This window comes from Octopus sinensis, linkage group LG8, assembly GCF_006345805.1.
Source record: "Octopus sinensis linkage group LG8, ASM634580v1, whole genome shotgun sequence".
In the NCBI taxonomy this organism is placed as follows: Eukaryota; Metazoa; Mollusca; class Cephalopoda; order Octopoda; family Octopodidae; genus Octopus; species Octopus sinensis.
This window is the reverse complement of record NC_043004.1, coordinates 1140657-1156397: the sequence shown is the minus strand read 5'-3', so window position 1 is coordinate 1156397 and position 15741 is coordinate 1140657. Positions and strand designations below refer to the sequence as shown.

Genomic DNA, 15741 nt, shown 5'->3' with positions numbered 1-15741 from the left:
TAATGTTGGTATTGTTCACCTCTATCAACAAAACAACAAACAACGACAAGAAATTTGTACACATAAAGCAATTTACTGCTGTTGTTTTATTTTCTATATAATATATAATCATTTAGTTCTATTAGGATAATCCCCAAATCTTTACAATTTTACAATAAAGGAGTTCTTAGTTCCACAGTAACCAAAAATAGATACAAAAATAGATACAAAAATAAAATATTCAGCAAAATTACAACGGGACAAAATATTTTCTCAAAATTTCCATCTTCAAATTTCCGAAAGATTTAACTTCTAAGAATATATATCAAAGATGTTCAGTTTAAAGTACGCATGTCTGCATATATGTGTGTAAATAAGTATATATATAATATATATATATATATATATTATATATATATATATATATATATATATATATATATATATATATATGAGGTGGATTTATAGTTGATGAAACGGTTCTTAAGACTTCCTTTGCTCATACCAATACAATTTTTCTTTTTGTATTGAGCTAGCTATGTGAGATTTAATCTTTTTTCTTTGATGATTACTTTCTTTCAGCTTTTTCCCATTAAGGGAACGAGATTTACCTGAATTGTATTTTGCTATTGTTGATACCATTCTCTTTCATACTCATATATACTTGATCAATAAAGAAGAATTTTCTTTCTGAATTTGAATGAGTGGTTATGTTGGATGTACCTGTTTTTGAATGTATTTGCACTAATGCAAAGTAATACTCAATATTTATTATTATCATCTATAGATAATACCTTGGCTTGATACACTTATGCCTTTGTTAGGCACTCACAACTAAGGACAATATCTGTGTGTGTGTGTGTGTGTGTGTGTGTGTGTGTGTGTTGTGTGTGTGTGTGTGTGTGTGTGTGGGTGTGTGTGTGTGTGTGTGTGTTGTGTGTGTGTGTAATGGACTATCCCGTCTTTAGATGACGTATGAAGGTTCGACAATTTCTTACCGAACAATCACACGTGATTTGTTTATAGTGATCAAATGTTTATGTAGACATATGTTCACTCCCTCCATCAGATCAACATTACCTGTACAGGTGCAACAGATGCCATATGTCAGATGTTGAAATGATCGCAGAGCAACGCGAAATGAAGTGCTTTGCTCAAGAACACATGGCAACGCCCGGTTTGGGAATCGAACCCACGATCTCGAAATTGTGATTGCAACACCTTAACCACTAAGCCATGCACCTTCACTATATATATATAAATAGTATGTATATGTGTGTATGTGTGTATAGATAGATAGATAGATAGATAGATAGATAGATAGATAGATAGATAGATAGATAGATAGATAGATAGATAGATAGATAGATAGATAGATAGATAGATAGATAGATAGAACTTAGATTTAATCTTTTGAACAGCTTGTAGTATTTGTGGTGAATGCATACATGCATATTTATGTACTGACATCTCTCTATATGTATAAACATGAACATATCTATATACATAGATAGGTATAGAGGCAGCCAAGCAGACAGATAGCCAAGCAGATAGACAAATAAACTGATTTATAGATAAATATATAATCGTGTGTTAGAAATATAGAATCTAAAATGATGCGTCATCCATTATGTTAAACAATGTGGATTGTTTCTTGAAGTTTTCACATTCCGTTTGGAATATTTCGTGTTGTGAAACTGTAAACCAGTTTTTCCAGTCTCCAACGACACCTGAAAAATACAAGATGGATGCGAAATGTTCAGTTTTCATTAAGATAATTATAGCTTCTAAATATAATTGCTATAATGAAATACTTTACGCATACAAGCATGAAAACGATTGATTGAAAGGCTGCTGAACAGCAGTTAATAGGACGGCTCTTCACACCTCATCGCCAATTTCTGCATGGCTTCTTTAGTCTTAACTTTCAAATGACTCAAATCAGTTAGCGGTGTATAGCTGCAGACGGAAGCACAGCTCACCAGTTAAGCAGTGGCTGGGGAGTAAAATTGAACGAGGCTCTGTGAGCATTGATGAATTCAGATTTTCATATGGAGTACTACAGCTTGAAGATGACGAGCTGGAAGAATCGTTAGCATTTCGGACAAAATGCTGAGCGACATTCCCTCCGGCTCTTTACATTCCGAGTTCATATCTTGACGTGGTCAACTTTGCCTTTCACATTTACAGGATCGGCAAAATAGATTTGTCAATTGAGTGCAGGTGTTGGTATAATAGATTTGTCCCCTGCCTTCGAAATTGCTCGCTCCCCTTGAATCTTACAACAGACCGGTGACCTGTTTCGGGGGAATGTTGTGATTTCAGTTACTTATATACCATGAAAACCAGATAACCGACTTTATGAGTCCTTGGACTCCTGGAAAATATTTACCGTATATAGTTTGAAGATGAATGGGACCCTTCGAAATTGGCTTATCCCAGAGATATTACATAAAGCCAAGGTCATCAACAACAGTCCCATAACTCTACAAGTTATGAGAGACGGCATACGAAACACACACACACACACACACACACACAACACACACACACACACACACACACACATATACACACACACAAGCATTGAAACCTACAAACTTCTCTGTTCAAGTTTTACATTTATATTTGTACCCAGAATCAATGTTGCACTTTGTTGTGTTGCTAAATGTCAAGTAATAAATTGGACTAGTTGGGTGTTTTCAGGCAAAACAGAAAAAAAGATATCTAACTAATATTCTGAAAGTTTAATCTGTAAGTAAAACAATGAAAATAAATAAGACTTTCTAAAATTCAAAATGCAAAGCTTCGCTGTTGATGTCGTTATCTGAATACCAACGATAGGCGTTCGATTCTTAACTGGAAACCCGTTCACTGTTTATAGCAAGAATTCAAAGAATTAAAAACAGAAAAAAGATATACATACATGAAGACAGATCTTCTCCAGTGAACATTCAAATCATTTATCAAAATGGTTTAATGAATAAACTGTCTTACTAATAAATAAACATATAAATAAACTAACTGACGCGTGAGTTAATAATATCAATACACGGGCAGAACAAAATTCATTCCATACATAATGTAAAATATCTTTTAAACTTGAGGGGCAGTTGAGTCCCGCTGGTTAGCTCTTTAGTAAATAAGAGATGAATGAATTTTCTCATGGAGATGACACCAGTGCCTCATAATAAACATTCCCAGAAATGTATAGTCTTAAGTGAACTGTTCCAGACATCTAAGTCAACTGAAGTGTTCAGAATTAAGTGTATTGTTCAGATAAAAACTAAAACGCTTGTAGTGGACGAAACCTCAAGATCTATGAGTTAATTGGTCTACACATACACGCACGCACACACACATACACATGCAAGTATGTGGATCAGTGTATACATGCATACACACATACATATAGACAGACGCACACACATACATACCTACAGACAGACATATAGAAACGGACAAACATGTAGAAACAGACAGACAAACATATATATATATATATATATATATAGAGAGAGAGAGAGAGAGAGAGAGATAGATAGATAGATAGATAGGATAAACAGATAGACAGAGAGCGAAGATAGATAGACAGACAGACAGACAGACAGACAGACAGACAGATAGATAGATAGATAGATAGATAGATAGATAGATAGATAGATAGATAGATAGATAGACACACACAGACAATGGTCTTCCATACATTTTCCACCTATCGATCTCACTCACAGAACATTGGTAAGCCGAGGATACAGAAGAATTCTCTGGAAGAGAACTTAAGACCCTGAGGCAACAAACTGAAGTTGAAACTGGATCAGCCACACCTGCGCATTAACGTAATTCTATTGCTTCCTCCCTAATCACTCAACCAACTTTAAAGAGAACATTCGGTGCTTCTTTGGCGTGCGATCTTCAAGGGAGATCACGTTATATTTTAGTTTATTTTTCAATTTCTAAAAACCCGTAAGATGTTGGCTAAAGATTTTTACAGTGTGATCAGCGACGAGACGAAGGCAGTTGTATTTTTACAGGAAACCAGCCTTAAATTCACATCATTTCTTTCGAAAAAGGTGTGACTTTGCCGTGTTATCTACAATTTTAAAGGGAGATTACTTTTGGCTACTTTTTTATTTTGTACTGATACTACTTCCCGTGTGATCTACGTGAGCAAATTTATTTTAGTGGGTGATCAACGTGCTTATTTTTAATTATTATATGGTTTTTCTTGTTATTAAAATAGTAAGAATTTTGAAAAAGTACATTTCCAATGCTAAGTATGTACAAAATAATTTTAAAAGTAACCTAAAGTAATCTCCTTTGTAGACCACACGTCAAAGGAGCACCTAATATTCCTACTCCAGAGAAACTCAGAGAATTAAAAAGAATTACCGCTATTAAACTGAATGTATCATCGCTAGCAGGATAGTTTAAGGGACAAAGAGAACGAGGAAAGTGTTAACACAAGAAATAAAAAAAAAAAATTAGTAAAACTGTACCTTTACGAAAGAGGGATGCACTGGGTGAACGGAACTGAGAAGTATAGGCTGGTTTGGCAGCTTTCATTTTGGAAAAAGAACATTTGTCAGCAATGTCTTGGAAAAGTTGGTCATTTCGAGGAAGTTCTAAAAATTCAGCTAGCTTAGCAATGATACCAATTGGATCCTAGACAAAATATAAAAGACACAAACTGTTATGTAGTTTAAAATACAAGTGAAAAAAAAAAACTCTTACAGTAAGCATTATTAGATAAAATTAATCATCTGTGTATCATATTTAATGCAGGTACATCGCTAAAGACAAATTTACTGCAGAATTCGTCTGAAAATAATATTCTTTATCGAAGCTCTGTTTTAAAAAAACGCACTGATAAATATATTTTTGTGTTTTTAAACACAATACGAGCATGAAGGATGTTATCTCTGGACGAATACCTTAGTTAATTCGCCTTTTCACGATATATCTGCATTAAATATGATACACAGATAGCTATCTTATTCTAAAAACAGAACACAATTACATCATTTTATGTACATCGTTATTTTACATCTGATTTCCATGCTGCCATGGGTTGGACGAGTCAACGTATTCCAAGTCAGTTCATATTTGAAGCTAAGGCATTCCCAAATGGATTGAAAGACTTCATCTCATGTGTACATTCCATTTCCATTTTTGGCCCGATTTCTACGGCCAGATGCCCTTCCTCACACCACACCAACTACTTTATTGAGTGGTTTAATAGCGTCTCCATTAGAATTTCCTATTTTTCTGCAAATGAAGACATCTTCAATAATCATACTCCATATTATAATCAGACCTTGCATGCTAGAGGCGGCGAGCTGGGAGAATTGCTAGCGTCCATAATACTAATAGCTGTAATAGTAATAATATGTATTGTGTGTGTGTGTATGTGTGTGTGTGCGTGCGTGCGCGTGCGTTTGTGTCTGCCTGTGCCTGTCTGTGTGTGTGTGTGTGTGTATGTGTGCGTGTATGTGTGTGTGTGCATGTGTGTTTGTCTGTCAGTCTGTCTGTCTGTCTGTGTGCATGCGTGCGTGCGTGTGTGTGTTCGTGCGTGCGTGCGTGCGTGTGTAGCGAATCGCTTCTTGGGTTCTTGGCCAAAGTTTGAAAACGAATCTAGATTTTTCTATGAGTCCCTTTTTATTGTTCTTGGCATTAGCACTTAGAAATTTATGACGGTCAACTATCAAACTTTAAAATGTAATAATATAAACCCAACACGAATGGCCACATTTGCGCGAGTCTAGGCCATGACTCATAGTACAGGTGCGCTGTGCAACATGCGTGAGTCGTCAGTATTTTTCCAATCTGCCTATGCATTGGGTTTATATTGGTACATTGAATCTTTGCATTTAATAATTCTTAATTGCTATGTCTAAATCGAAATTTACTTGTAACTTTTAATTCTTCGTCGATTAATATCAAATTTTATATATGTTCTGAGGCAACTTTTATAAGTGAGGTACATCTGTGTTATTTTTCCGCAAGCATGTGGTATAGCCTGGACAGGGGTATATTCTGAGATGGCTGTCTGGAGGGGGTATAGTCTGGGCAGTGGTATATTCTGGGCTGTTACAGCGGCCGTGACACCGGCTCATTTACAACATAGTCCGCAGAGGTTGTGGAGAGGTTGCGATTGTTTTCACCATCACACATTTAAGAACGTCTATATTTTCGACAAGCTAGTAGCGCTGTCATAATTAAGACGTTCGTTCTACATAAAGTACCTAGCGACTTTTAATTGAACTCTTTTGAAGTAGCTATAAGGCGTTACAATTGTAAGAAACTTGACCCAAGTCCAACTGAATGACTAAAATGAGGATATTGAAGTAAAACAAAATCAACCAATTTCTAAATAACTTCTGCATGAATATGAATTTACTGAGCTTTGAAAAATATCTTATATATATATATTATATATTACATATTATATATTAGTGGAGGCGCAATGGCCTAGTGGTTAGGGCAGCGGACTCGCGGTCGCAGGATCGTGGTTTCGATTCTGTTGTGTGTGTTTATTGAGCGAAAACACCTAAAAGCTCCACGAGGCTCCGGCAGGGGGTGGTGATCCCTGCTGTACTCTTTCACCACTCTTTTTCCCACTCTTCCTTCTGTTGGCGTGCGGGGTGGCGTCATTCGAAGGCTAAAACAATGCGAACGCATTGTGACCAGCGATGTGTAACAACATCTGATGGTCTGGTCGGTCACGTGATATTATATATGTATTTATGCTGATAAAAGTAACAAAATTTCCTCAACAGAGTGAAATAGTTCAAAATTCTGTGCATTTACCTATTGTTATTATATTTATTTGTAGAATGTCTTTTACGATGTGTCATATTTTAGGTTCGGTTTCTCCGTGCTTACTACTGGTGGAGTAGAAAAAGCGCAGTGTGCTCTGTGCTCTGGGGTATTGGCAGCTTCTTCGCTGAAACCCAGCAGACTAAAGAGGCATTTGGAAACGAAACATCAAGTGCAGTCAACAAGGACAAGGAATTTTTCAGACGCCAAACTGACAGATTGGTCAAATTCAGGTTTGATGAGACGGGAATGTGTCTGCAGGACGTTGCGGCAAGTCTGAAAGCCTCCTACAAGGTTTCAAGGAAAATTGCTGCTGCAAAAAACCTCATAACGTTGGAGAGAAGTTCTTCCTTGCTGCAAAGATATAATCTCACTCGTGCTCGGAACGTCCGAATTACAGAAGCTTAAATATGTTTCACTTTCCAACAACACCGTCAGTCGACGAATCGCTGAGATGTCTGATAATATCTTGTCTCAGGCCATCTCAAATGTAAAAACATCAATGTTTCACTATGCCACCATCCAAACTGATGAAACCACTGATGTGGCGGATTTAGCACGACTTTGTGTTTATGTACTTTACAAGCGTAACAAGCTCTACTGCACCCACCGTATTTGTCTTATATAGCGCCTTCAGATTATCCCTTTTCTCAATCTTTCTCCCTTCAAGAGTCTGCGAGACATTTCGTTCAACAATGCTATGGAGCTGACAATGTCCTTTGATGAATTCTTCGAGTCAAGACCGGGTGATTTCTATTAGCAAGGCCTCAACAAGTTAGTGGAACGTTGGCAAGAAGTTGTAAAGCAGAATATATTGTTGAGTGACTTGTTAAAATCGTTGATGAAAAATAAGGATTAAAATAAATGGAGAAAAAAAAATCACTGAATTTATTTGACAGTTCAATATCTGGAACAATAAGAAATAATAAAACGCAAAGAGATTTATCGTGATTTACCTTTTTGACATCTTCATACCTTAGTATAAGGATGGGTAGTTCAGGGTGGTCTTTGATATCCTTCTCCCACTGTAGCATATATTGAAACCAGTTGCCATAATTCACTGAAACGAGACAAAATAAACTATTGTATCTTCAACAATGGTTACAGTATTCTTTATTCTTTTGCTGTTGTGACCAGTGTGTGTGTGTGTGTGTGTGTGTGTGTGTGTGTGTGTGGTAACATTTTTTAGTGTTTAAATGAACCCATTGACTCCAATTAATCCTCATCACGATTTGATGTCATTTACTCTCAGCAGGCTCTCCATTCAGTAGAGAACAGAAGAAATTTGTGAAAATATATTTCTTTACTATCCACAAGGGGCTAAACACGGAGGGGCAAACAGAGACAGACAAACGGATTAGGTCGATTACATCGACCCCAGTGCGTAACTGGTACTTGATTTATCGACCCCGAAAGGATGAAAGGCAAAGTCGATCTCGGCGGAATTTGAACTCAGAATATAACGGCAGACGAAATACGGCTACGCATTTCGCCCAGCGTGCTAACGATTCTGCCAGCTCGCTGCCTTAAAATTTGCAAAAATATTCGTAATGATTGAAGATTTGTTTTTCATACCTTTGCCTTCTGTAATCAGATGAAAGTAACCGTTCCAATCTCCATCGTAGTGGTACAATTCTGCCATTTGAAACAAATGATGATACGAAGAGACAGCAATGTCGCGAGGGTTGCGGGTCATGAAAACCATTTTAGGTTTTTTGGTAAATATCTCTCGTGGCAGATGATGCAGGTGGAGATGACTGTTTAGAACTCTGGGTGATGGAAGTTGATCTAGGCTAGCTTGCGGAGCCCTCTCCAGCATTGCAGCGGTTTTATCTTGGAGGCTGTATTCGGCAGAGCCTTTCAGTAACATTCCGGATATTTCCCACATCCAATGACAACCTGCGACAGAAAGCTTCAAACGTTGATGAACAGTACAAAATAAATATGAAGAAATACAAATGAAGTACACACACACACACACACACACACACACACACACACACGCACACGCACATACATACATACATACATACATACATACATACATACATACATACATACATACATACATACATACATACATACATACATACATACATACATACATACATACATACATACATACATACATACATAAAACAGTGACCCACAATGTGTTTGCAGTGCCAGTACTCATACAACATTTGGGTTGTTTGATTGGACGCTTGATAAGATCCGAGCCATTGATGTGAAAACCCAGTTGATACTAACCAACACACATAATTTCCACAAAACCAGTGATGTAAACCGCCTCTACCTAAAATGAAAGCAAAGCGGCAGAAGTTTAACATAGATCCAAAATGCCTTCGGATGTCGCACCATATCCTTTCGGCAACATCTGTTAACCACCAAGTGTCGAAGTGCATCTCTTGACCAAGTTTGCATGCATGAGGCTGATAATATCATGAGACTTGGAAAGCAGCTCTTTGCGCAGTATTCCTTTTTCTGATAACCTTAAATACATGCCCAAAGAAGTCGCAACTCTAACGCAATGCATCATCAGATGAAAGGATGAGCGTATATGGGCAGAAGACTCTGCATGGACATGTTAGCAGAAAGCTCCGTGATGATAGTAACATTAGTCATCAAAGCAGTCAATCATGGACCAACAAACGGATTACTACCTCCCACTTTGAAGGGTATGCGTTTGCAATCCAGGAACAGGAAATATCAACCAAATACCGGATGCACAAAAGGGACAGAAATACAGGCAAAGCAGTAAAATGTGATAACCGATGCAGACTTTGTGGAGTTGCGAACGCAGATATCAGCCACATCATAAGTAGTTGTCTGAAAAGGTCATCACAATATTATCTGCCAATAAGACATGATGTTGTAGCTAGGACACTGTATAACGAGATCCGCCGGAAGGATAACCCCGAGGACAAAGAAATAAGAACCAACAGTTCAGTGGAAGCCATAGCTACTCATGAAAAAAGGAATATTGGTGGAATGTCCCAGTGAAGACCTCAGTAAAAACAGATTACAAATCCAGATTTATACCTGTAATTATTGGGGCGTTGGGATATGTAACACACTGCCTAAATACCAATCTTGAGAAATTAGGCTTCTCAAAACCAGAAAGGATAAAGTTGATTCGAAGACTACAGATCCAGTCCATCACTGGAACTGTAAAAATCTGTAAAACTTTCCTGAAGTTTATCATTTAAATATATATGAGCATGTCTAGATATGCGACTATTTGAATGAAAATACCTACATAAAACAAAACATACAAATCTGAATATATACATTCGTACATACATACATACATACATACATACATACCTATATACATACATACATATATACATACATGCAAACAGACATACATACACACATACATACATACATACATACACACATACACACATACATACATACATACATACATACATACATACGTACGTACGTACGTACGTACATACATACGTACGTACGTACATACATACATACATACATACATACATACATACATACATACATACATATATACATACATAAAAAACAAAACCAAACAAAACAAAAATGGAACAAGAATGTAACAAGCGACAACAAGACATTCGGACAGTTAGGTGATACAAAAAAAGAACAAGAAAAAACAAGGACGGGTCATTCGGAGCTTTCAATCTTCAGTCGAGCACCAGATCGTCCTAGCAGTTTCGGCTGGTTACTCTCGAGACTGCTCTAAATCTGGCCGGCCCCAAGAAAATCTAAGCTAAGAGCACTAGATTTTTTAGAAGAAAGCAAATGAATGTATACGAAAACAATGCATACATATATACATGCATACATGCACGTACATACGGATACATACACATATACATGCATGCATGCATCCATCCATCCATCCAGTTAGCTAGCCAGCCAACCAGCCAGTCATCCAGCCAGCCAGCCAGCCAGCCAGCCGGAAGAAGCAGCTAGATTTCCTTCGTAACGTTTTAATTAATTCAAACTTTAATGCTTGAAAAACAAAATAGGAATTTTGAAAAAAGTTTCTATAAAACTAGTTTTTAAACATGGAAGGGCAATGAGAGTCTAGTGGAATATAATAGAAACCAAAGGTTCCATCAGTATGAAAATGGTTGAGAACCGCTGATTTAGACAAATGCTACAACAGAATACATACCTGCTTTCATGTAGCCGAGAAGAAAGACATCATCATTTCTTATCGCCATATCAGGAAGTTTTTCAAGATTTTCGTGAACATTTGGGAATGGCGGAACCAGAAAGCCATTGTAGTCATAACTGAGCAGTTCATATCCTGCAGGATCTTTGTAGAATACTTCAGGCATGTTGAGCGTTTATGGTTATCTCTGCAAAAATGAATCAGTTAATATATTAAGTGTATGGATGATTATTGCAATTAATACGAAGGAAGTAGATAATCCTTTGATGATATCTAGAGATGTGAGGGGGTGGTTAAGATAAGAAATAATATCATTTCTATTATAGGCACAAGGCCCGAAATTTGTGGGGAGGGGACCAATCAATTACATTGGCACCAGTGTTTCACTGGAGCTTAATTTATCGAGGCCGAAAGGATGAAAGGCAAAGTCAATCTCCGCGAAATTTCAGCTCAAAACGTAAAGACAGATGAGATGTTGCTAAGCATTTTGTCCGACGCGCTCGCTGCTTTAGGATAAGACATTATTGGGGCCCTGGGATATGTAACACACTGCTTAAATACCAATCTTGAGAAATTAGGCTTCTCAAAACCAGAAAGGGGAAAGCTGTTTCGAAGACTACAAATCCAATCCATCACTGAAACTGTAAGTATATATGAGCATGTCTAGATATGCAACTATATGCATGAGAATACATACTTTTCTACTCTAGGCACAAGGCTCGAAATTTGCGGGGAGGGAGTCAGTCGATTAGATCGACCCCAGTACGCAACTGCTACTTAATTTATCGACCCCGAAAGGATGAAAGGCAAAGTCGACCTCGGTGGAATTTTAACTCAGAACGTAAAGACAGACGAAATACTGCTAAGCATTTCGCCCAGCATGCTAATGTTTCTTATTTCTTTATTGCCCTCAAGGGGCTAAACACAGAGGGGACAAACAAGGACAGAAAAATGGATTAAGTCGATTATATCGACCCTGGTGCGTAACTGGTACTTATTTAATCGACCTCGAAAGGATGAAAGGCAAAGTCGACATTGGCGGAATTTGAACTCAGAACGAAAAGACAGGCGAAATACCGCAAAGCATTTCGCCCGGCGTGCTAACGATTCTCCCAGCTCGCCTGTACTCTTTCACCACGCCTGTGTTCAAATTCCACCGAGGTCGACTTTGCCTTTCATCCTTTCAAGGTCGATGAAAAAAGTACCAGTTATGCACGAGGATCCATGTAATCGATTAGCCACCTTCTCCAAAACATTTTCAAGGCCTTGTGTCTGGAGTAGAAATAATTATATCTTAGCATACACAAAGGCGGAGGGGAGCTGGCGGAATCGTTAGCACAGCGGGCGAAATGTTTAGCGGTATTTCGTCTACCGCTACGTTCTGAGTTCACATTCTGCCGAGGTCGACTTTGCCTTTCATCCTTTCGGGGTCGATTAAATAAGTACCAGTTACGCAGTGGGGTCGGTGTAATCGACTTAATCCGTTTGTCTGTCCTTGTTTGTCCTCTCTGTGTTTAGCCCCTTGTGGGTAGTAAAGAAATAGGTATTTTGTCTGCTGCTACGTTCTGAGTTGAAATTCCGCCGAGGTCGACTTTGCCTTCCGTCCTTTCGGGATTTTTGTAATCAACAGTCTCCCTCCACAAATATTTCAGACCTTGTGCTTATCCAAGAAAGGATTATATTTTAGTATATACAAAGGTGGCGAACCAGCAGAATCGTTAACGTGTCGGACCAAATGCTAAGCGGCATTTCTTTCGGATGTTTACGTTCTGAGTTCAAATCACACGGAGGTCAACTTTGTCTTTCGTCTTTCGATGTGATTGACTTGACCTCCTCCTTCAAAATTGCAGGCCTTGTGCTAAAATTAGAAAGAATTATAGTATAGTATAGTATCCCATGCCATATCTCGGTTCACCTATCACGCACTAAGTGCATCGCAGATGAAGCGAATAAAAAATGCGCTGAGAGAGAATGGGTGGAGGAAAAGAGAGAGAAAGAGAAAGGAGGAGGAGGGAAAGCGAGAGAGAGGGGGGAGAGTGATGTATAAATCATGTAAGGGACGCAACTCTGTTATATCGCCAAAATTGTGAGTGATGAAAAATATTGGGAAGCCCCGATTGTCTGGAATAGCAACGAGCTATTTCCCTAGCTCTGGAATAGCAACGAGCTATTTCCCTAGCAATTACATTAGCAACTAATAATCTTAAATTTCTTGGCTTTATTGAATGCAAATGAATAAAAAAAAAACACCAACTTCGATGATAAGGGATTTGATTTTGGAAATAGACAGAACCAGAGCAGCAAGTTCAACCTCGTTGTACAGATTTCTTATAATTGTGTTGCTAAAAGACAAGTGGCTTAGTGGTTAAAGGTATTGTACGCACGATCGGAAAATCGCTGTTTCGATTCCGTGAGCCGGCAGTGCGTTGCATTCTTGTGCAGAACACTTCATCTCACATTGTTCCCGTCCAATCAGCTACAAATGAGTTCTACGGTTGAAAAGTTCAACCTGCATCGGATTGGCATCCCGTTAAAGGAGAATAAGTAACCAGACCCACGAGGTCTAAAAGCAGTGATGTCCAAAGGACCAACTCGTTCCTGTTTTTGTTTTCTTTATTTAATTTTGTTATATAATTTCGTTTCTTTAGAATCCACAAAACCACTGTAGTTGTGAATGTACCGAAAGGCAAAGGGCAAAGGAACGAAAATGGTCTAATACATTAGCATTTTTTGAAATGTTAGAATTAAATTGGTTATCTGATATACAACAGCCGAGGAAGGCTGATTTCGTTGCTCGACCAGCTTAAAATCAGGCAGATATATAGCACTAAAAATATATGAGGGTATGGTTTGAATACTCTAGACCAGCGCTTCTTAAACTATGGGTCGTGACCCTCCAAATGGGATCGCAAAGCAAAATGCTGGGGTCGCGAAAAATAAATTCAAACACTTGAATTTCAGTTTATATGCTATTTCTGAAATGGTATTACGTGTTCTTTTGTCATTTAGCACAACATACCTATGTGAAACGACATTTTCAGCTTTAACCCTTTTTAAAACTAAATATCGGTCAACGCTGAAAAACGTAGAAAACACTTTGTGTCCAGCAGTGTCAAATATCACACCAAGGTTTAATTTGTTATGCAGCAAAAAAAAAAAGGCATATCCGACACATTGGTTTTTACTTTGGTTTGTTTTTGTACTTGGAACAAATCTTAAAACTACTTTTATTCTGACAAATAATATAACTACATTTTTTTATAAGTATTGGGCTGGTGCATAATTATTGCGGCTGTTTTTCAACCAATTTTATTCAATAAAAACAATAACAATATTTAACAAAAACATCTTTAAATGACGGTCTGACCGTCTGCCAAGCAAATGAGAAGCAGTAATTGAAGTAGGTGGTGAATATGCTCCGGAATAATCATTTAAAGATGTTTTTGTTAAATATTGTTATTGTTTTTGTTGAACAAAATTTGTTGGAAAAAAGCCGCAAATGCTCCAACCCAATATACTGTTCAGCAAAAAAATTAATGATTTATGTATTTATTTGTATGTTTTATTTCATATTTAATACCTGGGGTCGCGAAAAAATCACGTGATGAAAAATGGGGTCCTGAATGAAAAAGTTTAGGAAGCACTGCTCTAGAACATAGATCTTATTCAGTTAGGATAAACCGTAGCTGGCGGGATGGGAAGGGAGTGAGGGGAAGAAAGGGGGTGAGGTGGGGATAAAAGGGTAAAGGGCGAGGGTGGGACAGAGAGGTGTGGGAAGCTTCTATGAGGGTGACACTGTTGAGTCTGCCCTATAATCCTGTATGGGCTTCGGGCCCCGAGGAGAGCAGGCAACTTCAAAAGCTACCCCTACATATTTGTACTTGCAGCACGCCGGACATTAACCCGGAAATTCTGAGGGCCCGTAGTGTTGCTAGATAGTCGTTGATCCTACCCTTGGTATATCGATCCTTTTGACAGGTCTTGTTTTCAGTCCTCCTGGGGTTCTAGCAAAACCTCCTCACCAGGCAAGCTTAGTGGGGCTGTCGCTTTAGTCGCCGACATTCCAGGTTGTACTGCATTCCACGTTACCAGTAGCACTCATGAGATAGCTCACAAGGGACCTGACATAAAAAGCTACCCATGGAGCACATATCCTATCTATACCACTGCACCTAGATCTAAACAAGACACACGCTTCTTGATTGCATATTTTTTAACAGAAGACACACTAGCCTACGCTAAGAAAAAAATATAACTTAGATGTATTTCGGTCAAAGATTGGTCCCGGCCATGTCTAATTTAATAGCACCGCCTGTGACAACCTATTAACTCCTTTGAAAGGTAAGTTTTGTGGTATCAAGGTTCATTCCAATAGGGAGTTGTTGTTAACTGAGATGTATTCAGATGTAGGGTAATTTGGTTTTTTAAAAAACCTTGTGATAGCTGTACAGTGAAAAGCTTTCCTAAAACCTTGCAAAATTTTAACGAATTTTCTGTCACATTTGCCGAGGATCTTAATAAAGAGTGACCATGTAGACCTACTTTCGTTGACACGTGATTTTATCGACATTTCTCTCGTTTTTAAAAAAAACATTTTTTTTTATTCTTACGAAGGATTTGTGCCTTTTGTTATACGAGATGTACGACGAGAAAGCGGGTATTTTCATATTTCTGTATTTAAAGAATGAAAGCAAAATCGATAGGACACAAGGTGCACGGCATTGTTCAAGGGAAATTGCACCTGGTCGTTCAATGTCCTGAAATTAGTTGCTAAA

General features: G+C 38.0%; 1 protein-coding gene across 2 annotated transcripts in view; it reads right to left on the bottom strand.

Annotated features, from left to right (window-relative positions):
* Positions 1-1259: 1259 nt before the first annotated feature.
* The window catches only part of LOC115215075 (sulfotransferase 6B1), a 16941-nt gene continuing 2459 nt past the window's right edge, over positions 1260-15741 (bottom strand). Inside the window, exons 2-6 of one of the 2 annotated variants that reach the window (XM_029784232.2) lie at positions 10967-11153; positions 8374-8697; positions 7755-7858; positions 4479-4644; positions 1260-1709 (exon numbers count right to left, since the gene is read on the bottom strand). In XM_029784232.2, the coding sequence (XP_029640092.1) occupies positions 1588-1709; positions 4479-4644; positions 7755-7858; positions 8374-8697; positions 10967-11132 (882 nt within the window). In that variant the 5' untranslated portion in view covers positions 11133-11153 and the 3' untranslated portion in view covers positions 1260-1587. The remainder of the gene's footprint in view (positions 1710-4478; positions 4645-7754; positions 7859-8373; positions 8698-10966; positions 11154-15741) is intronic. The other variant, XM_029784231.2, reaches the window with a different exon arrangement.